The 27,980-nt window shown below is 42.1% G+C and overlaps 1 protein-coding gene across 1 annotated transcript; it reads left to right on the top strand.

Moving 5' to 3' along the window:
* The first annotated feature begins 1,480 nt into the window (after positions 1–1,480).
* LOC110523702 (TBC1 domain family member 10A) lies at positions 1,481–19,188 on the top strand. The gene is made up of 9 exons (XM_021602629.3): positions 1,481–2,303; positions 14,743–14,842; positions 15,161–15,268; positions 15,355–15,461; positions 15,546–15,660; positions 15,782–15,847; positions 16,460–16,649; positions 16,980–17,134; positions 17,415–19,188. The coding sequence occupies exons 1-9, from the start codon at positions 2,107–2,109 to the stop codon at positions 17,820–17,822; spliced, it is 1,446 nt and encodes a 481-aa protein (XP_021458304.1). The 5' UTR covers positions 1,481–2,106; the 3' UTR covers positions 17,823–19,188.
* Positions 19,189–27,980: the final 8,792 nt, after the last annotated feature.

The following is a 27,980-nucleotide window of genomic DNA, read 5'->3' as shown; positions in this document are numbered from 1 at the left end:
TGTTGTTTCCGAGAACTAAACGTATCCAATCTTTGTCATGTACATATAGATGTATATATTGAAAAAAATATAAGCGCATCATGCAACAATTTGAGTTACACTTACAATCAGTAAATTGAAATAAATTCCTCTTGCACTAATCTATGGATTTCACGTGACTGGGAATACTAATATGCATCTGTTGGTCACAGATACCTTTTTTTTAAAGTTAGGGGTGTGGATCAGAAAACCAGTCAGTATCTGGTGTGATCACCATTTTCCTCATGCAGTGCAACACTCATTTGCATAAAGTTGATCAGGCTGTTGATTGTGGCCTGTGGAATGTTGTCTCACTCCTCTTCAATGGCTGTGTGAAGTTGCTGGACATTGTCGGCAACTGGAACATGTTGTCGTACACGTCAATTTAGAGCATTCTAAACATGCTCAATGTGTGACATGTCTGGTGAGTATGCAGGCCATGGAAGAACTGGGACATTTTCAGCTTCCAGGAGTTGTGTACAGATCCTTGCTACATGGGGTCATGCATTGCCATCAATAAAATGCAGTTGTGTTAGTTGTCCGTAACTTATGCCTGCCCATACCATAAGCTCACCTCCCCCATGGGGGCACTCTGTTCACAACGTTGACTTCAACAAACTGCTCGCCCACACGACACCATACACATGGTCTGCGGTTGAGGCCAGTTGGACATACTGCCAAATACTCTTAAACAACGTTGGTTGGTGGCTTATGGTAGAGAAATTAACATGAAATTCTCTGACAACAGCTCTGGTGGACAGTCCTGCAGTCAGCATTCCAATTGCACGCTCCTTCAAAACTTGAGACATCTATGGCATTGTGTTGTGTGACAAAACTGCACATTTTAGAGTGGCCTCAGCACAAGGTGCACCTGTGTAATGATCATGCTGTTTAATCAGCTTCTTGTCAGGTGGAGGAATTATCTTGGCTCACTATAAGGAATGAAAACAAATTTGTGCACAACATTTTGAGATAAATAAGCTTTTTGTGCATATGGAAAATTTCTGTGATCTTTTATTTCATATTATGAAACCAACACAATTTATTTTACCAGGCAAGTCAGTTAAGAACAAATTCTTATTTTCAATGACAGCCTAGGAACAGTGGGTTAACTGCCTGTTCAGGGGCAGAACAACAGATTTGTACCTTGTCAGCTCGGGGTTTGAACTTTCCAGTTACTAGTCCAACACTCTAACCACTAGGCTACCCTGCCGCCACAATACATGTTGCTTTATATTTTTGTTCAGCATATATGTATAAGCAATAACGCCTGGGTGTGATATGTGGCCAATATACCAAGGCTAAGGGCTCTTCTTATCACAAAGCCCCGATGTGCCTTATTGCTACTATAAACTGGTTACCAGCGTAATTAGAGCAGTAAAACATTTTTTTTTGTCATAGTACACGGTCTGATATACCACGGCTGTCAGCCAATCAGCATTCAGGGCTCGAAAACCCAGTTATAAATAAACGACCTCGAACATGGTCTTTGCTGAACTGACTGTCAGCTGACGCTAGCAAGCGGTGTCTCGGTCTAATTAATCCGCGCTAGGCCTGTCAGAGTGAGTTATTGATGAGAGGTTGATGCATATTGGCTTTCAATGGTTTTATCTGGCTGACCAGTCGTTCAACAACACCATCTTGCTTGCTAGTAACGGTAGAATTAGACTGCTTTTTGTGTTGCTCTGATTTGTGTTGGTGTTGTTGACAAATAATGGCATGTTTCTCACTGCTAGCGGTTAGCTACCGTTAATGCTAACCTAGCCAGCTAGCTTCTTTAGCTGTCTATCCTGTTCATTGATTCTTACTTTCCATTTTATTTTTCGTTAACGTTAATTGTTTGGTTTGCTAACGGTAGCTAGTCAAGATAGTGGTTTTTGATTTAGACTAGTTAGCTAACTATTTCGCTCTAATTTACCTCGACGATGCTATGCAGGTTACGATAGCTAAGGACATGTTGACGACCATAATAAAACTTCACTTCAGACAGTAGCTAAGCTTTTCACTGAAATGTTTGACTTAGAATTAAATAACTGGAGCTTTACTTGACTAATGATATTAGAAGTTAAGCTAGAGAGGGTGGTTTAAATGGCAAGAATTGAGCCAGGTAATGGACTTCAGTCAGCAGAGTCCATCAAAAGTTTGCGGGGCACCAGAGAAAGCCTGGCACTGACAGATGAAGGCAACTCTTTCGGCTCGGACTCAGAACTAAATGGCTATACCAGCGAGAGACAGACGGATAAATATGGATTTATTGGGGGTGCACAACAATATTCAGAACAATCGTAAGTATGACCCGTCTGTTTATAATTTTCCACCAGCAACGAAGTAGTCTAGATCTGTGGCTGACAAAATTGTCCAAGTGCATCTTCCTTCCAGATTAGGCACTCTTTTCATCTGACTAAACGCACCACTTTATTGTTTGTCATTTTCTAATATTCACTTCACATTTGAATCAGTAGTAGCTTGTTATTTGCGGTATAACTCCAGTGGATGCTCTCCACCAAAGACACAGAAAATGGTAGACGCTCTTATCCAGCGCTAGTTACATTAGTGCGTACATATATTTCGGTACTTTTTCATAGTCTTCCACCGTGGGAATCGAACCCACAACCCTGGCGTTGCAAGCGCCATCCTCTACCAACTAAGCCCCACAGGAGGACTTGGAGGTCAACAAAGTTAGTCCTCAGAAAGTTAGTCCTGCCATATTCTGTCTAGTCCCTTACTAACCTTTAGTAACACCTGCCTTGTCCAGAATGACCCCCTACCCCACCCTAAGCAGGTTTAGTTTGCTGCTCTGTAAACCTCCTTGAGGAAGCTTTGTACAGAGTGTCTGGTCAGACAAGATGGATGAGAAAGCCTCTGTCATGTAAGCCTCTGCATCACTCAGAGTAACTGATAGAATGAGGATTGATACACCCGGGGACCGTGGAAGAACTGCAGGTCCTTTTTCTATCTTTTCACCCTCTCAGCAGCTACTCTTCCTGGGGTCCAAACAGGCTTGAAACAGTTACATCACCACAAAACACAACCACTTAGATCATAAATAAAACAATGTATCATACAATATTACTCTAATCTTAAACATTTACAATATAAAATCCAGAATACCAGTGCATCAGGTTTTGTGTGTCTCCTCAGTCTGCGTTGTGCCATGGGGTGTTTTATCAGTTTCTTAAATGTTTTTACTGCTCGCTTGAATTACTTGACATGGAAGAGTTCCATGTAGTCATGGCTGTATGTAGTACTGTGCGTTTACCAGAGTCTGTTCCGGACTTGGGGACTGTGAAGAGACCCCTGGTGCCATGTCTTGTCGGGTATGTATGGGTGTTTTGATCTGTTAGCTGTTTGGAAAGAGCTTTCAACACCAATACCCCTCTCAAAGACATAGTGATGCGGTCAGTCTCTCCTCTACGTTGAGCCAGGAGAGATTGCCCACATTTACATGCGCACATTATTCTGGATAGTAGCTCAAATCCTGCCTAAAATCTTATTCGGAGTAAGCTGTTTACATGGACCTTTTGATATCCCACTCAGAATATCCCTGTAACCATGAATACCCGACCTCACTAATGCTCTTGTGGCTGAATGGAAGCAAGTCCCTGCATCGATATCAATATACCAACATCTAGTGGAAAACCTTCCCAGAAGAGTGGAGGCTGTTTATAGAAGCAAAGGGGGGACCAATTCCATATTAATGCCCATTATTTAGGAATGAGATGTTCGACAAGCAGGTGTCCACCTACTTTTGGTCATGTATCTTAAATATATGTGGGTTTTTGGCAATGTTTCTTAAACTTAGATCAGACGGAACATTTTCTCAAACTAAATATGTGTTGATGTTAGTTGGCGGGGATCTTTACTTTAGCATTGTGTTTTGATGTATTTCTAATACCTTAAGACTTTTTCTAGTAGATGTTTTCGAATACCCCTTTTCCATCTGTTGCTTATTCAACATGTTTGGGATGGAAAGAGGTAGGAAATGTATGCCTTTGTTTCTCATATATCTATATATACTTTTAGCTTTCATTTGACACCCAATTTGACATGCTCCTGTGAACTTTACATGTTGGTGCTCATGGGTCCTTTTACATGGAAATGCCCATACATAAACACACGCTTTACTCAATGCTAGTGGTAGATCATTAGTAAAAATATACAAACGTAAGGGGCCAAGACAGCTACCACGAGGTATGCAAAACTCTTCCTGGTTTATGTTAGAGGCTTTAATAATTAAAGAACACCCTCTGTTTTCCTTTAGATGGGTAACGCTCGATCCACGGTGTGGTAGATGTAAAGTCATACATTTTTTTTTTAGCAGCAGCCTATGATTGATAATGTAAATAGCTGTACTAAAGTCTAACAAAACAGCTCCCACAATCTTATCAATTTCTTTCCGCCAATCATTTGTCTTCATGCTGTACATGTTGATTGACCTTCCCTGTAAGCGTGCTGAAAGTCAGTTGTTAATTTGTTTACTATGAAAAAGCATTGCATCTAGTTAAACAATTTTTTTCCCCCAAAAGTTTACTACAGGTTGGTAGCAGGCTGATTTGGTCGGCTGTTTGAACCAGTGAAGGGTGCTGCTTTGCTATTTTTGGTTAACGGTATGACTTTTTCCTCCCTCCAGGCCAGAGTGCTCATACTTTCCTGTAGGCTTAGATTGAAGAGATGGCAAATAGGAGTAGCAATATAGTCCACTACCATCCTCAATCATTTTCCATCCAAGTTGTCATTACCAGTTGGTTTGTCATTATTGATGGACAATATTTTAACCTCTTCCACATTCACGTTACAGAGTTAAAAACGACAATGCTTGTCTTTCATAATCTGATCAGTAATGCATGGCTTTGAAGGTTGAGTTTGTTGGCACGTCATGCCTAAGTTTGTTAATCTTGCCAATGAAAGTCATTAAAGTATTTTGCAATATCAGAGGGTTTTGTGATGAATGAGTCATCTGACTCAATGAAGGATCGAGCGGACTTTGCCTTTTTGGCCAAAATGTTATTTTTGACTCATCCATTATATAATTTCTCTTTAGAAGAAGCATTTTCATAAATGTGTGTAGTTTACAAAACACAATGCAGTTGAGGTGACCAGGGCATGTGTTTGCTTAAATGTTGTCGCAGGAAGAGAACCTCCTAGACTAACATAAATTCAGGGTTCTATGGTGAGATGTTGAAAAATGTAGAAGCACACATATACATTTAGGAGCGCAATTAAAAATATTTGCGGAAAGATGTGAATTGCCAGCAATTACAAATACAGGGTTTCGGCGCACCAGTTTTTAACATTGAGATATAAGCCTACATTGGGTATATTTATCCTAGCTACTTTTGAAGCTCAGCTCCTGAAGAAGCTCTTTTTTTTTTTTTTTGGTGGCACCACGTTTGCTTGTTTTGTTCTAAGGCACACTGGTGCTCCCAAATAAAAATTCCAGGTAGCAAAATATTCTTTCTGTGCTTACAAAATGGTAGCACTGTAGAGCCCTGAAATGGGAATAGGGATATTATAATCACAGGCAAACTCCTAGTAAAGAGTTGTTATTATTATTATTATTATTATTATTATTATTATTTTTTTTTTTAGGCTACTACCGAACTTCCTTCTAATTGCTAATCGAGAGATTGGATTGTCATTTTCATGTAAAAGAGCCCAAGAGCACCAACGGAGTTCATAGGAGCGTGTCAAATGAAAGGGAAGAGTATACAGTGGGGCAAAAAAGTATTTAGTCAGCCACCAATTGTGCAAGTTCTCCCACTTAAAGATGAGAGAGGCCTGTAATTTTCATCATAGGTACACTTGGGGGGGGAAATCCAGAAAATCACATTGTAGGATTTTTTAAATTAATTTATTTGCAAATTATGGTGGAAAATAAGTATTTGTTCACCTACAAACAAGCAAGATTTCTGGCTCTCACAGACCTGTAACTTCTTTAAGAGGCTCCTCTGTCCTCCACTCGTTACCTGTATTAATGGCACCTGTTTGAACTTGATATCAGTATAAAAGACACCTGTCCACAACCTCAAACAGTCACACTCCAAACTCCACTATGGCCAAGACCAAAGAGCTGTCAAAGGACACCAGAAACAAAATTGTAGACCTGCACCAGGCTGGGAAGACTGAATCTGCAATAGGTAAGCAGCTTGGTTTGAAGAAATCAACTGTGGGAGCAATTATTAGGAAATGGAAGACATACAAGACCACTGATAATCTCCCTCGATCTGGGGCTCCACGCAAGATCTCACCCCGTGGGGTCAAAATGATCAGAAGAACAGTGAGCAAAAATCCCAGAACCACACGGTGGTAACAAAGCCTACCATCAGTAACACACTACGCCGCCAGGGACTAAAATCCTGCAGTGCCAGACGTGTCCCCCTGCTTAAGCCAGTACATGTCCAGGCCAGTCTGAAGTTTGCTAGAGCGCATTTGGATGATCCAGAAGAAGATTGTGAGAATGTCATATGGTCAGATGAAACCAAAATATAACTTTTTGGTAAACTCAACTCGTCGTGTTTGGAGGACAAAGAATGCTGAGTTGCATCCAAAGAACACCATACCTACTGTGAAGCATGGGGTTGGAAACATCATGCTTTGGGGCTGTTTTTCTGCAAAGGGACCAGGACGACTGATCCGTGTAAAGGAAAGAATGAATGGGGCCATGTATCATGAGATTTTGAGTGAAAACCTCCTTCCATCAACAAGGGCATTGAAGATGAAATGTGGCTGGGTCTTTCAGCATGACAATGATCCCAAACACACCGCCCGGGCAACGAAGGAGTGGCTTCGTAAGAAGCATTTCAAGGTCCTGGAGTGGCCTAGCCAGTCTCTAGATCTCAACCCCATAGAAAATCTTTGGAGGGAGTTGAAAGTCCGTGTTGCCCAGCAACAGCCCCAAAACATCACTGCTCTAGAGGAGATCTGCATGGAGGAATAGGCCAAAATACCAGCAACTGTGTGTGAACCTTGTGAAGACTTACAGAACATGTTTGATCTTTGTCATTGCCAACAAAGGGTATATAACAATGTATTGAGAAACTTTTGTTATTGACCAAATGCTTATTTTTCCACCATAATTTGCAAATTCATTAAATCCTACAATGTGATTTTTTTTTGGGGGGGGGGGTGGGATTTTTTCATCTTTATGTGGGAGAACTTGCACAATTGGTGGCTGACTAAATACTTTTTTGCCCCACTGTATTTTGGGGAAATAAAGGTGTAGATTGATTTTTCAACCATTTTCCATCTGAAAAATTAGGCATCAGTAATGGCTTTGATTTCTGGTCAAACAGATTGTGAAGGAGTCTTAGACAACATATTGCAGAAAAATACAATACATCAAAACACAATGCTGAAGTAAAGACCCCTGCCAACTAATATGAACACATATTTCTTTTTGGGAAAATGATTTGCCATCTGTTAAGTTTAAGAAGATTGCCTTGGGCCTTGTTATTCCGTTACCAAAACTCCACATCTTTAAGATATTTTCTAATGTCTCTCCCTCATCAGGAGGGAGGATAATGAAAGTTCACAGAACTAACAAGTAAAGATGGATGTGGCCTAAAAAATCACATCTGGATTCTTTCCAACTAATGGGTGCTTCACTATCTATATATACAGTACCAGTCAAAGGTTTGGACACCTACTCCAGGCTGTATCACATCCGGTGCTTATTGGTAGTCCCATAGGGTGTCCTTTAGTGGTTTCTTTGAAGCCATTTGACCATGAAGGCCTGATTTATGCGGTCTCCTCTGAACAGTTGATGTGTCTGTTACTTGAACTCTGTGAAGCATTTATTTGGCCTTCAATCTGAGGTGCAGTTAATTCTAATGCACTTATCTTCTGCAGCAGAGGTAACTCTGGGTCTTCCTTTCCTGTGTCGGTCCTCATGGGAACCAGTTTCATCATAGTGCTTGATATTTTTTGCGACTGCACTTAACTTAGTTCTTGAAATTTTCTGAATTGACTGACCTTCATGTCTTAAAGTAATGGACTGATTTCTCCTTTCTTATTTGAGCTGTTCTTGCCATAATATGGACTTGGCCTTTTACCAAATAGGCCTATCTTCTGTGTACCACCCCTACTTTGTTACAACACAACTCTTCTTGAACTGCACTGTTTTGTGGCTTGTAATTAAGCATTTCACGGTAAGGTCTACACTTGTTGTATTTGATGCATGTGGCAAAGTTTGATTTGATTGGCTCAAACGCATTAAGAAGGAAAGAAATTCCACAAATTAACTTTTTAAGAAGGCACACCTGTTAATTGACATTTATTCCAGGTGACTACCTCATGAAGTTGGTTGAAAGAATGCCAAGAGTGTGCAAAGCTGTCATCAATGCTAAAGGTGGCACCTTTGAAGAATCTCAAATATATTATATAAATATATATATATTTTTTCAAAATATCTTCTCAATAATTGTTGTAAAATTCACTGCATTTCAAACAATCAGCAGTAATCTAATGAATTAAGGGCTTGGGAAGTTATACCTAGGCTTAATCGAAGCCATCCACAACCATGGAACCCACTAATTTATTTTATGAAATTATTATTTATTTATTTGCAATAAATACTGATTTTCAAGTCTATGAAAATGCCCTTTTTTTGTTACACATTTTTACTAGTTCTATTCATCTATTCATATTCATGCACATTCAATAATATTGACAAACTTCTTGTAGCAGGCATTAGGCCAGGGTCCCCCAACTGGTGGTCTGAGGGTCGAATTTGGCCCACGTGGTTTTACTTTTTTATTTTTTAATACTGAACTAAAATATAAATGCAACAAGCAATTTCAATTGTTTTACTGACTTACAGTTCAAATAAATTCATTATTCCCTAATCTATGAATTTCACATGACTGGGCAGGGCACAGCCATGGGTGGGCCTGGTAGGGCATAGGCCCAAACACTTGGGAGCTAGGCCATCCAATCAGAATTATTTTATTTATTTTTTCCCACAAAAGGGCTTTATTACAGACACAAATTATCCTCCATTTCATCAGCCGTCTGGGTGGCTGGTCTCAGACGATCCTGCAGATGAAGAAGCCGGATGTGGAGATCCTGGCGTGGTACACATGGTCTGCGGTTGTGAGACCAGTTGGATGTACTGCCAAATTCTCTAAAACAATGTTTGAGGTGCCTTATGGTAGAGAAATTAACATCAAATTCTTTGGCAACCGCTCTAGTGGACGTTCCTGCTGACAGCATGCCATTTGCACCCTCCCTCAACTAGAGACATCTATAACATTGTTGTGTGACAAAACTGTACATTTTACTGTGGCCTTTTATTGTCCCTAGCACACGGTGCACCTGTGTAATGATCATGCTGTTTAATCAGCTTCTTGATTTGCCACACCTTTTAGGTGGATGGATTATTTTGGCAAAGGCAAAATGCTCACGAACAGGGATGTAAACAAATTTGTGCACAACTAGATTTTTTTTTTGCAGGTCAGGTCTTTTATTTTAGCTCGTGAAACATGGGACTAACACTTTACATGTAGCGTTTTATATTTTTGTTCAGTATAGAATTTTCATTGTTGGACATAAGACTGTAAAAATACCAAAATCAGCTCAGATTTTTGTTTTGGAAATGTATTCCCACGCATAATAGAGGTGACCATATACAAATGTAAGCAAGATTGTTTGATTTTTGCAGTCAAATTGTGGTCTACAAATTGTTTGTAGTTATGTTCCAACCATCCGCTCAAGAAATAATCGGCCTGCAGCTGAATCTAGTTGATTATCCCTGCATTAGGCTATGGAAAATTAACATGGGTCTCATCAATAATCTCTCAAGCCCATGTGCTAGTGATTAGCCAGCTATTCTTTTATATTTCAAGTTTGCTAGCTAAGGTTGAACAGTTAAATTGTTATGAACACACCCTTCTGTCTCCCAACTGTTTGAAAAGCATGTTGACTTCGCCACTTTGTTCAGATGTTGAAATCAAGTGGCCTACATTTCTCAATAAGAAATTCCTTTCTATAATTGTTTTATATTTATTGCACATTTATAAAACAGACTAAACAGCTAGTATAACAGTCTTTGGCTAAAATGCTGCTAGCGTTATGTGGTACCCCAATACCCCGACAAACTGAGCATTTTCCAGAATCAATGTTCATTGATACACTTGTTTTAGGTGTCTGCCCTGCTCGCAACTTGAGTAGTTGAGACATAAAAAGGGTATCGTTAGAACTTAGAGAAGTTTATTAGTCAATATGTTTTGGTGTCCATGTGACCGATTTCTGTTGGACCAAACACTTGAGTTGAAACCTCTTGTCAGAGGGGAAGATGTGACCTCTCAACTTTGTTGGCGTGAGAGGGGCTTGGTGTGTGTAGCGGAAGAGGCGACGTGAGAGGTTTCACTCTCGCAAATGTGTTTCTCCAAAATGAGGCGTGTGTTTCTATAGGCTTATTTTGGACCTAAGCTTGTCGCCTGCCTTCCCGCCTTTGGGGCAACGACTCTCATTGTTAGGACAGAGAAATGAGCATCTTTTCATTATATACAGATCTCTGGTATAAATCAGAAGGTGCACACTAGAGTGAAGAAGACGAGACCAAAAATACTGCATGAGAACAAGCGAACATAAGAGCTCATAAAGAACAACCTTGATTCTTGCTATACAGGAATTTGGAATATCGCGCAAAAACATTTTGAATTAATCATATTAATTTATCGCCAAGCCCTAACTTATAAATTGACTTAACTCATTCTGTTAACAAAAAAAACAAAATCAGTAACCGAATTACAAAAAAAATCAGTAAAGGAATTCCTGCAATTTAATTTTCTACAATGGCATATCATAGTAGTCACAAACCACAGTTTAATCACCATTTACTGTCCTCCCTTCCACTGGCATTCTGTTATGTCCAGCACATAACTGTTTTATTTCTGTCCGTCTGGTGTGAGTGTTAAAACAGTCTGGACAACCCCTCGCTCTCTCTCTGCGTCCCCGCTCAATGTTACCTCTCCCGGCTCTTACTGACACCTACCCCTCTCTTACATTAACTGTAACCAGCATCCGAACCGACACTGGTGTCATTAGACCTTGAAAAGTAGTTGAAATTTGATCAGTCCACCCTAACCTTGATTTCGACATACACAAACCAGAATTTTTGACCGGGCCAGGCCGGCCTTGATTTGAACGTCTATAGACAGTTTTGGTCTGGAACAAATCTGAACCCATCAGATGTCTGTTTGGACAGTACAGTGTGTAGAATAATACCCATATTTGCAAAGCAGGACATTGCATATTTCTACATTTGTGTACCTATTTATACATTGCCATAAAGAGTGACATTCAAATCCATGATTATGCATTTCTTTGTAGTACAGATCAGGGACCATGATGTATTTCTGTTACTGGGTGTAAATCCACTTGACTTTTTTTTACCAAGGTGTCATGTCATAGCTGACACCCAATTCTTTCTGCAGACCTCGTTGAATCTTAATTTGGAGCAGATATTTAGCGTTGAAGGTGAGATTATACTGAAATTTCGTTACCAAACTTTGTATCTGCACTGTTCTTCCAGTAAATGTGTTTTTTTTTTTTGTAAAATGTCCAGTATAAATTGTTGTATGGTTTGTTAAACTTTGAAATCAATGGTTTTGTTTGGCATACATTAACATTTTAAGTGAATCTGTTAACTTGAAATTGCCCATCAACACTTAGAATGGGGTAGTTTTTTTATAGACTATAGTAGACCTGGGTGCTTTGGTTTAATTCATTGGCCTCTTCTGGTGATTGTCAGCCATTTAAAAACAAATTGTGACACTCAGCCAAGTCATTGTTGGCTGTACTGTTACAAATGCAGGCGTTTAGGACAGTCCAACAGATTATTCTCAGTGGGCCCTTTGGCTGCATAAGTGGAGTCCATGAAGATTCTGGAAGTCCTGCAGTACCTTCAATAATCAGTTCCAGACATGTCATACCATGTAGGCTAATCTACAAAAGATGTCAAGGTTTTCTCCATTGTAAAAAGCAAGATCACCATACAGACTCTTAGTTTATTGTTTTCTAGTTGTTTACTGCTGCCATGGTGACTTGACAACCTTTTGTGTATTATGGCATTGTTCTTCCCTCATTTTGCTTACCAGTGTGGTATGTTAGACTGGGTACTGCTGCCTTGCAAAACAGAATCCTGGCCTGATGGGTCACTACTTGTTCTGAACAAATAAATGCCTTCAAACTCGTCTGCTTACAGCCTATTGTGATGTGCATTTCTCTCCAGTGTTTAGGCTCCCAGTGAGTGGTTGCTGAGCAAGAGTAGGAATGGCGAGGTAACAGAACTTCCCCTTACTTCTGTCAGAATTTCCTGTTTTTGTGTGCTTTGCGGGTCGTGGCAAGTGTCCCACTGTTTTGTCTGAGGATGGATTTCCTGTGAGGAGTAGGAAGGGATCAGCCGCTGCCCCGACCCTTCCCCCAAGAGTGCCAGGATGTGATGAAGTATACCACATCCCAGTACAGTGCTGTTTGTATGGTGTTTTGTATTTGAGTGAGTGATCAGAATAGGGTTGGGCTGATTATATGATTTGATTGTGATGTTTGACATATCTATCGTGATGTGCAAGACTATGCTCTATTTGAACTTTACACATCAAAACTATGCAGTTTAATCAGTTAGGCTGTATCAAGATGTTGAAAATGAAGTCTAAATTAACTAAGCCTTGTTCTGTTTTTTGCCACACAGTGAATATTTCATGAGAATCTGACTAATATTGTAAATGAGCTCAAAATGCACAGTCTGGAATGATTTAGTCGTTAACGGCGCAAATTATTTTATCGGATATCGCAACATTTGGAGTAACATATCGCACAACCCTAGCTCAGAATGATCATCTTTGGACTACACCTGTCCCTGTTTACCTAGTCTCCATTTCTGAGATCAACCTCGACCCGGGATACCTGTAATATGATAGTCTTCACTAATCCAGCAAGGTTAATGCTAATCACTCTGCTTAGCCCTGTTTTAGCTGCTATTTCTCCACCTTGTAAAGCAATTGCTTGTGAGGCACTGCTGTGTACACAGCATGAGTGACCACTCTTCCGCTCTGTGGTTTTAGGTCTGGTATCTCATGTGATCTGATCTGGCCTGCTGGACGGAAAGAGAATTTGGGCCTAAGTGTTCAGCCCATTTGGTTGGATGTAGACTAATGACTGCAAGGCCGTCCCTAAAAGGAAATAAAACAAATGTAAACATAAAGCAGACTTGTCAGACAGAGCCTTTTATGCTAAGAGCTTGTTAGTTTTAGCCTGTCCAATCTGTCATGTGTTATTGTTAAGTCTGCTACAGAACCCACAACAAAGAGGCTTATCTGGCTGTTCGGTCCTGCTCCATTGGAAGGGAAGGACATGTTGTCCTTTGCCTAATGCTGCTACGGTTACCACAGTTGCCACTACCTTGACCAGTTGCTACCACTGTGACAGAACGTGTGTGTGTTTCAAATCAATTCCATTTAAGGGGCATTATTGGCATGGAAACATATGTTTACATTGCCAAAGCAAGTGAAATAGATAAACAATAAATTAACAGTCAACATTACACACACACACACACACAATGCCAAAATAATAAAGACATTTCAAAGGTCATTATGTCTATGTACGATGTAATAATGTGCAAATAGTTGAAGTACAAAAGGGAAAATAAATAAACATAAATATAGGTTACATTTTAAATGGTGTTCACTGTTTGCCCTTTTTCTTGTGGCAACAGGTCATACATCTTGCTGCTGAGATTGCACACTGGTATTTCACCCAATAGGTATGGGAGTTTATCAAAATGTGACTCTTCAATTTCTTTGTGGGTCTGTGTAATCTGAGGGAAATATGTCTATTGTCATACATTTGGCAGGAGGTTAGGAAGTGCAGCTCAGTCTCCACCTCATGTTGTGGGCACATAGCCTGTCTTCTCTTGAGCGCCAGGTCTGCTTTCGGCGGCCTCAAAGATTTCCTTTAATTTTAGGTTAGTCACAGTGGTCAGGTATTCTGCCACTATGTACTCTCTGTTTAGGGCCAAATAGCATTCTAGTTTGAGTAGTTTTGTCAAGTAATGATTGTTTTGTCATGATTTGGTTGGGTCTAATTGTGTTGCTGTTCTGTCTGTCTCTCATATTCATGTAGCCCTACAACAGACAACCTAGTTTCATTAATTCCAGAGAAAACGGACTATGCTTAATTAATGAGTGCAAGAAATTCTGTCATGGTGGTGTTCACCCCTCTGCATCCCCCTTGGTAATTTGACCACAGTTGGTCCAGTGTACTGGGTGTGTCCGTCAGCTGGTTACAATAAAGATGCTCTTTCTCTGAGCGACACTGAAACACACGCAGCCTCTTTAGGGCCCCTTTGAACCGCCCTCTCCTCCTACCAAGGGAAGGAGCCCAAGCCCAGCAGTCCTCCAGAACCATGTCAGCTTTCTCTCTTTTTTTCATCTGGAGAGATGCAACAATGGCAGCTATTGTCCTTGTCTCATCTTTTTCTATTCTGGTTTCAATGGACACTACGATCATATGGCTCCAGTTTTCTAGTCAAAAGAGTTGTTTCTGTAAGAAAAAAGCGCGCTCCTCTGGCGAATGATTTTCGGAAGCTACAGGTAGCAGCTTCCTGTGAGGGATGGCTCTTCCTCCTTCCCTGACTCGCCTCATTTCGTTGGTGTCTGCATTGTGTTTTAGACACTGGTGTGTAGCTGTAGACTAACTCGGTCTGTCCCCTGACTCCCACAGAGCTGAAGACATCCCTCCTGAAGTGCTGAGACAGAGAGAGGCCAAATGGCTGGACATGCTCAACAACTGGGACAAATGGATGGCCAAGAGACACAAGAAGGTCAGCAAGTCCAACATCTGCTGCTCAACACCGGCTGATAGGCTACCGAAAGCCCAATGCTGACCATAACCGCTTTCTTTATCGAAAGCATGTTAACCTTGCAAGAAGTCATGTGTCACCCCTTCTCTTATTGAGTAACTGTTATGCAGTAAGCACCAGAAAATATGTAAGGAAAGTAATTGAACACATACTTGAACAATCTACCCCCCCCCCTTGCCTGATATTGAATGTATTCCACTGAATTAATTCCCATGATTTTTAATCTCACTTGACATGATTGAGTGCTACTGTCACAGCCGCTAACTCCCTGCCCCCCAGATGAAGCTGCGCTGTCAGAAGGGCATCCCCCCCTCGCTGCGAGGCCGGGCGTGGCTCTACCTGTCAGGAGGAAAGGTGAAGAGGGAGCAAAACAAGGGCAAGTTCGAGGTCGGTCACTAACCACCATCGCTACACACGAATTCATACAGTCTTGTGAAAAAGTACATGTGAATTCAGCTAACTGGTTTTTAAAGGAGCTGGACAGGCAGGCAGGAGACCCTAAGTGGGTGGATGTGATCGAGAAGGACCTCCACAGACAGTTCCCCTTCCATGAGATGTTTGTGGCGAGAGGAGGCCATGGGTGAGTAGCTCATTTGACGTGGACCAATAGCTATTTCTCAGTACATGTTTGTTTTTTGTAACCCAAAATCGTGTGCGTGTGTAGGCAGCAGGACCTGTACCGTGTCCTCAAAGCCTACACACTGCACCGGCCTGAAGAGGGTTACTGCCAAGCTCAAGCTCCCATCGCTGCTGTGCTGCTAATGCACATGCCTGCTGAGGTCAGTCCACGCATACCATCCCTGTATATGCAAAAAATGTTGAATAGTCTGTTACTCACACTACAGTAATGTGGCATACACCACAGCCGTGCTGAATTCATGTTTGTGCTTTATTTAACAGGATGCATTCTGGGGTCTGGTGCAGATTTGTGAGAAGTACCTTCCTGGATACTACAGTGTAGGGCTGGTAAGACTGACCACAGGTGTACCACACTGATACGCTAACATTTATTTATGCTAACACAAGGAACCAAGGTCACATGTTGATGAGAATCCGCAGTTTGTTGGTTGTGACAGGGAGGGTTTTATATTGGGGTTTAAAGATCAGGCTTACCGCGTGCAGTTCGTTGGGTTTTCCCAAGGGCAGAGCTAGAGAGTAACTCGGAAGAGCTTACCTATCACTAAAATAGAGTTAAACATTAATTCAGCATGTTTATCATTGTCTGGAACTTCCGTGTCTTGGAAAAGAAAAGCTGTACAATGTTAGGTGACAGTCATGTTGAATGCAGGTATCATATTACTGGGCAAGCTCTTTATCTGGCATGTGCTGCTGTTATTACATGTCCTGTAGCCTGATGTCTGTGACCAGCTAATGACAAATGGCCCTGAGTGAGCGGGTGAACAGGCAATGTGGGCCGTTTAAGGAAGCTGTTACATTTTTTTTTTAAAGGGGGGGAAAAAAGGAAGGAGTCTGTTCTCTCTCCCCCCCTCACCCCTTTCTGCCTCTCAACCCCTCCATTTGTCTTTCTCCCCCCCCCCATCTCTCCATTCTGATGGGGGTTCCTGTGTGCTCCTGAAGGAGGCGATCCAGCTGGATGGGGAGATCCTGTTTGCTTTGCTGAAGCGGGTGTCTCCTCTGGCCCACCGCCACCTGAAGAAGCACAAACTGGACCCCATCCTGTACATGACAGAGTGGTTCATGTGTGCCTTCTCCAGAACCCTGCCCTGGGCCTCTGTGCTACGTGTCTGGGACATGTTCCTTTGTGAGGGTGAGATACAGAATGTCATTTAACAGGGTCTTTGTAGTGCAATATGTTTAATGCATGTGGCTATATGAGACGAATGACATTGGTAACGTGCAATGCATGTCATATGCTGATTCCACACAGTAAACACACACTTACATTTTGTCCACATGAGAGCATTCTCTGAGAGGCACGCTCTTTAGACAGACTGACATGGACACACCCCAGCATACTCATAATCACCTACATTATAGACACATTCAAACATACAATAAAACACACAAATATGTCATACAAGACTCTCAGGACACTGTGCGACTTCATCTGTTTGTCTGGTGTTGTCCGGTCGTCCAGGAGTGAAGATCATCTTCCGGGTGGGCCTGGTGCTGTTAAAGTGCATGCTGGGCTCTCAGGACAAGCTAAAGACGTGTCAGGGACAGTACGAGACCATGGAGCTGCTCAAGACCATAGACACACGCTACATGCTGGAAGGATTCCTAGTGCGGGAGGTAGTGATGCGCAACCAACATCCACAACCAGACTTCTAGAAACATCCATACTGGAAAATGTGTCATGGTTTTTAGCCACTTTGAAAATTGCTGACATGAATGTGAGGACTCTCAGGGCTGTGTTAAGGGCTATGGTGTAAACTGAAAAGACCCTGCTGCCACCTAGTGGTACGTTAATAAAACTATGATATTACAGTCATGATTTCTGCTACCTTATCAAGCAAGCTGACAAGAGTTTAAGACTGCTAGGTTAACCACTGCCGCTTATGCTCTGTCCCAGATTATAGAGCTGCCGTTGTCAGAGCGGGACGTTGAGAAGGAGCACCTTGCCCAGCTGCGGCGCTGGAAGGAGACCCGGGGTGAGTTGCACTGCAAGTCCCCTCCCAGAATGCACGGCGCCAAGGCTATCATGGCCGCCGAACCACCCAGTCGCCAAGACCTGCGCCAGAACCCCACCATCATAGTCGAGTCGTCCCTGGCAACCAATAAGAATGTGGAGGGCCAGGAGGAGGACAAGGCGAGGATAAAGACCAAAGAGCAGAAGAATGGAAAGAAGAACGGCACCCCGGTGGCATCCAACCCTGAACCCAGCGACACCTCTACCAAGCCCACCCCACCCCTCAAAGACACACCCTTGCAGGGCTCCAATCAGAGCCTGATTAGCACAGAACATGACACCTACCTGTAGCAGATGGAAAGAGCTTGGACCAGCTGGGGATTACAAAACCTGTTTACTGCTCACGGACTCCAGATCTCCAGTATACCCTTAACCTCTGACCCCTTCCCACTCCCACCTTCTTGACTGACTCTTTCCATTATAGCCAAATGCATCTATAGCAAAACACTCCATAAGAATGGAAGCCTCTGGCGTTGGTGTATTGTCCATATTGCCCTGGGTGCTACAACAAGTGTAGACTGTTGTCTTTTACACATGAATGGGGGATGTCAATTTAATCATCAGTTGGGAGAGTGCAGCACTTTGTTCACTTCGTCAGTTTATCTCGATCTTTTCTTATTTAATTAAGTATTTTAGGCTGATTCAAGATCAGGTGACATAACTATGAAGTCTGTTTAGCCAGGAGTCCTGGCCCTGTCCCAGCTGATCCGGGGTCATTACTGGATGCTTGAGCACTACGCCTGTTTGTCTGTCACTTAATATGTACTGTAGTATAAGACACTATATTGCCAACACACACCAATCCTGCATTGTTAGATTAACAGGAAATGTCAGTAGTTAAATTTGTAAGCACAATAGAATATGGTTTGAATACCGTAGGTTGCCAACATATTGTATAAAGATAAACGCTATTGTCATTCACTCATTGGTGCGTCCTTTTCTCTCTGGTTGTAGTTGATGTTGATGAACACTAGAGGGCTCTGTGGGTCCATTGTTCAGCCCTGACCAATGAAGGACTTGAACGACAGGCTCAAGGGGAAACCAATCATCTGTATCATTTATAGTTTCTAATGAAGTTAATTAACATTTGCTGGACAATTCCTGTCACTAGACCAACAATTTGATGGTTTACCATGTTTGTTGAAAGAGCCATGTTGTCTAAATCATTCCTTAGTGTGTATGATTCTGTGCATGGCTCCAGGGAACAGAGTCCATGTGTAGTTATGTAGTGGGAGAATGCCAAACGATGGAACGCTCATGTCATACTCAGCCATGTTGATTCTGCTTTGTCGATAAAATGTGCTTACGTATACTCTAATTTGTGTATACTCGTTTTATTAGATCTGTGCATAATTGCTTTATATGTAATCGTCAATATTACGCACGGGTGTGTTAGTCAAATATTTGCCTTTTAGATTAGAACTGCAGAAGTTATTTTCTGAAGGGACTGTTTTATATCAAGTAAAATATAAATGTAAAAAAATATTGAACTTATGTATGGTAAAAGGATGATTTCTGTAAATTGCTATGTATTTTCACACTTGCACATAGTTTACAACTTCACATACTATAGATTTATATTTGTCTAAGATGAAGCGCTTTGTCCCTGGTCAAGTCCTCTAAGAATAAAATGTACATTTTGTTTGTCTTCTGTAAAGTTGCCCGTGTTTTATATTGTGTGACGTCCATGTAACCTCTAAATGTGTGGCAACCAACACTGACACTAATGTATTAGGTGTCTGTTTCACTTTTCATAATAGAAATCTCAAAGCACTTCGTAAGCAAAAGACTAACAAACAAGCTATATCATGACAGGTTAACCAATAGAGGCCAAGTCTTTGACAGCTGCATCCTCTGCATATAGAGGGTCAGTACATGGCTTGAGTGGAGGAAACTGGTCAGAGGATAGTGATGGAGTCTGCTGATGATCTTGTAAAGGGCAAGTCTGGGAACCAGCCTGAGTCATATAGCCACTGGGCTTCTCTTCCACTCTGTGAAACACCCACTTAAGTGATGCCTCAGCAGCTCTGGGTGCCAGAACTCACCACACCAAGTTCAGAATCGTAGCTGAGGTGAGTAAGACATTTAAACGTGTTAACCCTCGCAAGGCTGCAGGCCCAGACGGCATCCCCAGCCGCGCCCTCAGAGCATGCGCAGACCAGCTGGCCGGTGTGTTTACGGACATATTCAATCAATCCCTATACCAGTCTGCTGTTCCCACATGCTTCAAGAGGGCCACCATTGTTCCTGTTCCCAAGAAAGCTAAGGTAACTGAGCTAAACGACTACTGCCCCGTAGCACTCACTTCCGTCATCATGAAGTGCTTTGAGAGACTAGTCAAGGACCATATCACCTCCACCCTACCTGACACCCTAGACCCACTCCAATTTGCTTACCGCCCAAATAGGTCCACAGACGATGCAATCTCAACCACACTGCACACTGCCCTAACCCATCTGGACAAGAGGAATACCTATGTGAGAATGCTGTTCATCGACTACAGCTCGGCATTCAACACCATAGTACCCTCCAAGCTCGTCATCAAGCTCGAGACCCTGGGTCTCAACCCCGCCCTGTGCAACTGGGTACTGGACTTCCTGACGGGCCGCCCCCAGGTGGTGAGGGTAGGCAACATCTCCTCCCCGCTGATCCTCAACACTGGGGCCCCACAAGGGTGCGTTCTGAGCCCTCTCCTGTACTCCCTGTTCACCCATGACTGCGTGGCCACGCACGCCTCCAACTCAATCATCAAGTTTGCGGACGACACAACAGTGGTAGGCTTGATTACCAACAACGACGAGACGGCCTACAGGGAGGAGGTGAGGGCCCTTGGAGTGTGGTGTCAGGAAAATAACGTCAACAAAACTAAGGAGATGATTGTGGACTTCAGGAAACAGCAGAGGGAACACCCCCCTATCCACATCGATGGAACAGTAGTGGAGAGGGTAGCAAGTTTTAAGTTCCTCGGCATACACATCACAGACAAACTGAATTGGTCCACTCACACAGACAGCATTGTGAAGAAGGCGCAGCAGCGCCTCTTCAACCTCAGGAGGCTGAAGAAATTCGGCTTGTCACCAAAAGCACTCACAAACTTCTACAGATGCACAATCGAGAGCATCCTGGCGGGATGTATCACCGCCTGGTACGGCAACTGCTCCGCCCTCAACCGTAAGGCTCTCCAGAGGGTAGTGAGGTCTGCACAACGCATCACCGGGGGCAAACTACCTGCCCTCCAGGACACCTACACCACCCGATGTCACAGGAAGGCCATAAAGATCATCAAGGACATCAACCACCCGAGCCACTGCCTGTTCACCCCGCTATCATCCAGAAGGCGAGGTCAGTACAGGTGCATCAAAGCTGGGACCGAGAGACTGAAAAACAGCTTCTATCTCAAGGCCATCAGACTGTTAAACAGCCACCACTAACATCGAGTGGCTGCTGCCAACACACTGACACTGACTCAACTCCAGCCACTTTAATAATGGGAATTGATGGGAAATGATGTAAATATATCACTAGCCACTTTAAACAATGCTACCTTATCTAATGTTACTTACCCTACATTATTAATCTCATATGCATACGTATATACTGTACTCTATATCATCTACTGCATCTTTATGTAATACATGTATCACTAGCCACTTTAACTATGCCACTTTGTTTACATACTCATCTCATATGTATATACTGTACTCGATACCATCTACTGTATCTTGCCCATGCTGCTCTGTACCATCACTCATTCATATATCCTTATGTACATATTCTTTATCCCCTTACACTTTGTACAAAACAGTAGTTTTGGAATTGTTAGTTAGATTACTTGTTATTACTGCATTGTCGGAACTAGAAGCACAAGCATTTCGCTACACTCGCATTAACATCTGCTAACCATGTGTATGTGACAAATAAAATTTGATTTGATTTGATTTTCTCTACGAGCCCTCTGCCTCCACTCTATTCCTCCATCTCCCATTCTATTCCACTCCTCACATGATGTTCTCAAAAGAACAGGAACTGGCAGCCAGGTGAAATTAGAAAGCTATACGTGAGCTGTGGAGAGATGACAGCAGTTTTTCATATACTTGTGTATACAATAGGGGGTGCCATTGTGCTTTGAACAGGAAACTAGCATGCGTCCAATCCTATTGAAATGTGCTAATGATCGTTGATCCTGGGATGTTTTTTAACACCCACGTTAAGTGTGGATGGATCTCTTCCAGCTTGGACCACATTTGGGAATAGTGGATGGGCTACTAATGGTGAAGCAGTTAGAAAATGAAGCACCCTGGGGGCCATTTGGGAGATTCTCTGTTGCTGGAACTTAATCTGTAAACATTTCAAATTGTGGCCACCTAAGTGTTAGGCCTTGTGTTGGTCTCATTGTAAGTAATACTCAGATCAGAATTAGAATAGTCTAGCTATCAACTTTCCACATGGCCATGGGTGATGATTACATAGTAAAAGCACTCCTTTCCCCCTTTTTGTTTGCTTATGAGACTACATCTCCCTGTATCTACTTGCTGTATCTGTACCAAACCAATCACGTTTACATGAATACAATTCAATACGCTTGGACTAATCTGTTTTGTCTGTCTCGTTTGATATAGTGGGATATTTGGTGCAAAACAGAAAGGCCAGAGAGGACTGGACAGAGGGTTATGTGATCTCCATATACTCCCCCAGTCCCCCACCCTCCCACACACACATTAGCCACTTCCTTGGACACCTGTTTCTCTAGGTCTTTCAGCTCTGAGCGGTATTTGCATCTCAAAGACGGCGGAATCCCACAACACGTCTCGCGTTAATGGATGTGCAGAGCCTGTAAAATGTGCAGCAGCACAACAATAAGGACAGCCTTCTCCCTCGCTCTGATGCATTTATCTAGACCAGGGTTTCCCAAGCTCGATCCTGAGGCCACCCCTGGGTGAACGTTTGTTTTTTTTGCCTTAGCTCTACACATCTGATTCAAATAACTCCTCAAACATTGATTATTTGAATCACCCAGGCGTGCCCCAGGACCAAGTTTGGGAAACCCTGATCTAGACAGTCCTTATGATCAGAAAAGCCATTTTCTCGCTCTTTCCCTTCAACATAATTTACATCAAAACATCCTGAAATATTCTTTGACTTTTTGATGCGGCTGTCTCACTGCCATAGATACACTGTAACTTAAGGTAACACAGACCTGAGATGTCTGCTCTTCATTTTGTGGTGTGTCCTCTCCATACACTTCCGATCCTTTGTAACGGAATACATTTTAGGGCCTCTGTGGATAGCCTCTTCCGTGGAGATGAAGATTTATTTACTACACCCCAAGGAAAAGGAGAGAGGGAATCCTCTCTTTCACAGATGGCCAAAAGATAAGATATGAATTAGAGATCAGACGATGTAGTATTTCTTTCTCTTTCCTCCGAGCCACCATCATTGTGTCTAACTATCAGAGGATGCCTGTCTTTGGAAACTTTTCCATGGCTTCTCTCTTGTCTCCTTTTGGCCTTTCTCCTGTTTACTGGGATAAACAATGTATCTCTTTCTGCTCTCCGCCTGCCCCCCCTTGTTCCACAGAGACATTCAGACAGAGGCCCAGACTACAGGGGGCGTAATAGGAGACCAGTGAATAGCCTCTTAGCTAATCTGTGCAGAACAAGACTTGACCCAGACATGCCCCTAGAACCAACCCAACCTATGGGACCCAGACATACTGTAGCAGTGTAGCCCACTATAACCACTGAGGTATGACTATAACTAGCCACCCTTACAGACACTCAACATTTCCTTCTCAAAGAATGTCGCAAAAAAATCAAGAAATTGTTCCCGGTACAGACATGTTTTAAAAGATTAGGATCCTGTGTTATGAATCCCTTGCTCATCATATTTCCATTATGTGATAAATGTTTTATAGGGAGATGTATGGTGGTGTGGAGGGATGATGTCACAGGGCCATATGTGGACAGTGTTCGTCTGGGGGATTACAGTCTGGCTTAATGAGCCCTAAAGCTCCTCAAAAGCTTTTTGGTGACTGAGGGTCTCCCTCTCCAGTTATCCCAGTCATTCAGCCCACTGTTCATGAAGGGGTGCAGAGAGAATCTAGAGTTCAAGGGCACAGGTCAATGTTATTACGACACTCTTTTTGTCTTGATTGGTTCATCTGACATGCAACATCTGAAGAAAAAATTATAATCTTGCCTTTATAGTGAGAATCACTTCTATTGTGATGCTGTCTGAAATGTACAAAAGTACAATTATATATACCAGCCATAAAACACTGCAGCATATTACTCTAGTTGTCACATGCAAAAGAGTGCAAGGTTATCTCTTTTTATGTTTACAAATGTAAAAGGGAACACTCCCATTGAGGAGGGGCAAGTTAACTGTAACTGTCACTTTGTTATTCATCATCTGATTGTCCTAAACCATGAGGTTCAATGCCACCACTGAATGAAATGGATTTCCCCAATCCATTCATATGATGTTTCCATGTCCTTCATGTCTTTGGGAAACAGCTTTGATGAACCCAGATTTCAGTAGTCTCCTCCTGCGCGTGTGGGACAGGAAGTTGGTTCAGAGTAGCAGGGGTCAGGGGTCAAACAGATGCTTTTACAGTAGACCAAGGACAGGAAGTGTATGTGCATTTTTATTGTGCACACTAGATAACACTACCCAGCTAGCATATCATGTTCTGAGAACCATATGTTTATTAGAGCTTGGTAAGAGCGTGGTTATTTTCCATACAGCCTTCCCACAACTTTCTTGGAATGGTGCAGGATAGTTGCTTGAACATTAAGTGGGAATTTCAGTACTTGAGCATAACATTTCCTACAGGTTTCCTCATGGTTCTATTTAAAGTAATGTTCTTAAATTGTTCCAAGAACCTTAAGAAACAACGTTCTTCGGTGGGAATTGAAGTATGTTGGTTGATCCTTTGTGCATGGGGTGATGTAAGTTTCCGTTAACAATCAGTCTTCCAGATAGATGGCACAGACACAGGAACCGTGGTATAAAACTCTTTAGTAATAAAATGCAATTGCAGATAGAGATTCACATACAGAATACCTCAGTAGTCTATAGTAAAGATCTGTGTGGCGGAACAGGAGACCACACTCTTTATACAACCTACCGTCAATCATATCTTAACATTGTTGCATTGGATTAGATACAATGTATGTAAAATGAGACTGTAGTTAGACTGTGGTTTCTCACTCTACTATTTCGGCCTTGAGCCCGTGTGACTATCAGCAGGTGCAGACAATTCTCAGCCTGAGAGCTAAAGCAGTACATCTCCATTTACCCAGTACTTTTCCATCATTGCACATTGCAAGCATACAAAGGTTATCACATATATACAGTAATCATGGCATTGGTGTAGCCCCACACCTGACCCCCAGGGTAACCCCCAACAAGTACTTCAGCATAAAATGTTTCACATAGGTTTCCTTATAGTTCTATTTAAAGTAAGGTTCTCAAATTGTTCCGAGAATGTTAAAACTTTCAATACAAAACCACAAGAAAACGTTTGTAACGTTCAAAGAATGTTATTAAAAAACATATACATTCCGTTCTCAGCATCAACAAAACTCTTTCTAGCCTATATGTTGCTAACCTTTTCACATGTGAGTTCCAAATATCTCTAATGGTCGCCCCAGCGTGAGTTGTTCTATGCAAGTGATGTTAGAATGTACTCACTGTTCCAAAATGTGATTGTTACGCAACAGAACAGTTAACACACGCTGCATGCTAATTATCTATAGGATATGTTTCAACTTGTCCATTTCAATTTATTTTCGAATAAGTTTTATTTTCTAACAACAGTTTGAATTGATGTGTCTTCCGCCTACTCATTAATTCACATAGAAGTAGCCATTTCAGTGTTGCGGACAATTTATGTTTGAGGCTTTACTGAGCCAGACAAACTTCTCACCCTCTCAGAGGAGAGCCTAAGCACTTACCCAGTGTTTCCGCAGATCAAGTATGCAGACATGTGCGCAGTCTTGCTTGAACTGGTACATTTTCTGGCTGGTGGTCGCATTGCCTTCATTGTTGTTTTCCTTACAAATAATAACTTTGGACATGTGTGCGTTCCTACCAAGGTAAGTGCCTTATTTTCTGTATATCGTGTTGTCGTTTCTACTGTAGCATTCAGTATGTATGTATGTATACTACCATTCAAAAGTTTAGGTCACTTAGAAATGTCCTTGTTTTTGAAAGAAAAGCAAAAAAATGTAGTCCTTTAATATAACATCAAATTGATCAGAAATACAGTGTAGACATTGTTAATGTTGTAAATGACTATTGTAGCTGGAAATGGCTGGTTTTTAATGGAATATCTACATAGGCGTACAGAGGCCCATTATCAGCAACCATCACTCCTGTGTTCCAATGGCACGTTGTGTTAGCTAATCCAAGTTTATCATTTTAAAAGGCTAATTGATCTTTAGAAAACACTTTTGCAATTATGTTAGCACAGCTGAAAACTGTTGTTCTGATTAAAGCAATACAACTGGCCTTCTTTAGACTAGTTGAGTATCTGGAGCATCAGCATTTGTGGGTTTGATTAAAGGCTCAAAATGGCCAGAAACAAAGCACTTTCTCCTGAAACTCATCAGTCTATTCTTGTTCTGAAAAATGAAGGCTATTCCATGCGAGAAATTGCCAAGAAACTGAAGATCTGGTACAACACTGTGTGCTACTCCCTTCACAGAACAGCGCAAACTGGCTCTAACCAGAATAGAAGAGGAGTGGGAGGCCCCGGTGCACAAATGAGCAAGAGGACAAGTACATTAGAGTGTCTAGGCAGCTTCTTAAATAGTTCCCGCAAAACACCAGTCCCAACATCAACAGTGAAGAGGCAACTCCGGAATGCTGGCCTTCTAGGCAGAGTTGCTAAGAAAAAGCCATATCTCAGACTGAACAATAAAATGAAAATATTAAGATGGGCAAAAGAACAGAGGAAGTCCAGTATCCCGGAGTCGCCTCTTCACTGTTGACGTTGAGACTGGTGTTTTGCAGGGTAAGTGACCCCAAACTTTTGAACGGTAGTGTATGTATGGAGCATACCCTATTTACAGTTTTATTCACGTGTTCAAGTACTTGTAACAAATCATGTATTATTGCATAGATTGTAATGGACACCTATGATGTGTGTAAAATACTTTTTTGAAGGTTGTACTGATCAAAATGAGCTAATGCTAAGCTATTTGCCAGCTATGTGTGGTGTCATGTTTGTTGACATTATACAATATATTCTGGGTGTCACATAAAAGTCTGTCAGACCAAAGATGCTATAACGAGATTAAGGAATGGTTCACTCATCTTTCGAGTAAACTTCCGGAAGTGAATGAAGGGAAGAGAATGATCGTAGACAACACACTCCCTTAAACATGCATACTGCAAACAGACCAAACTCTTCTTGTCTCCTCTTATTATCTTTGGTTGTGAACTCTAGGACAAAAGTGGGGAGAGCAAGCCCCGATTAACATCAACGGGGCTGTTGTGGAGCGGGTTGAGCATCCACATCACTAAGGATTTCACATGGTCCACACACACCTGCACAGTCGTGAAGAGGGCACTGCAGTGCCTCTTCCCCCTCAGGAGGCTGAAAAGATTTATCATGGGCCCTCAGATCCTCAAAAAGTTATACAGCTGCACCATCGAGAGCATCTTGACTGGCTGCATCACCACTTGGTATGGCAATTGCACCGCCCTTGACTGCAAAGTGCTACAAAGGGTGGTGCAGACAGCCCAGTACATCATTGGGGCCGAGCTCCCTACCATCCAGGACCTCTATATCAGGCGGTGTCAAAGGAAGGCCCAAAAGACTCCAGCCATGGACTGCTCACTCTGCTACAATCGAGCAAACCGTACTGGAATATCAGCTCTCGAGACAGCTTCTACCCCCAAGCCATAAGACTGCTAAATAGCCAGAGAGCTAAATCGTCAATTAATGGTACCAGGACTATATGCACTGACTCTATCTTGCACTGACCCTATACACACACACTCACTCACACACACTATGCTGTTACTCTGACACAAAACCCTCACACATTCACAAGCACTACATACATACACACACACACACACACACAAACATACACACACACACACATACCGACACAACACAAACACACATACAGTTGAAGTCGGAAGTTTACATACACTTAAAACTCATTTTCCAACCAATCCACAAATGTATTGTTAACAAACTATAGTTTTGGCAAGTCGGTTAGGACATCTACTTTGTGGATGACACAACTAGTTTTTCCAACAATTGTTTACAGACAGATTATTTCACTTATAATTCACTGTATCACAATTCCAGTGGGTCAGAAGTGTACATACACTAAGTTGACTGTGCCTTTAAACAGCTTGGAAAATTCCAGAAAATTATGTCAAGGCTTTAGAAGCTTCTGATAGGCTAATTGACAACATTTGAGTCAA

This window comes from Oncorhynchus mykiss, chromosome 5 (assembly GCF_057628025.1).
Source record: "Oncorhynchus mykiss isolate SJ-2025 chromosome 5, ASM5762802v1, whole genome shotgun sequence".
Taxonomy (NCBI): Eukaryota; Metazoa; Chordata; class Actinopteri; order Salmoniformes; family Salmonidae; genus Oncorhynchus; species Oncorhynchus mykiss.
Note: the sequence above shows the minus strand (reverse complement) of the source record. Positions and strands in the feature narration are given on the sequence as shown.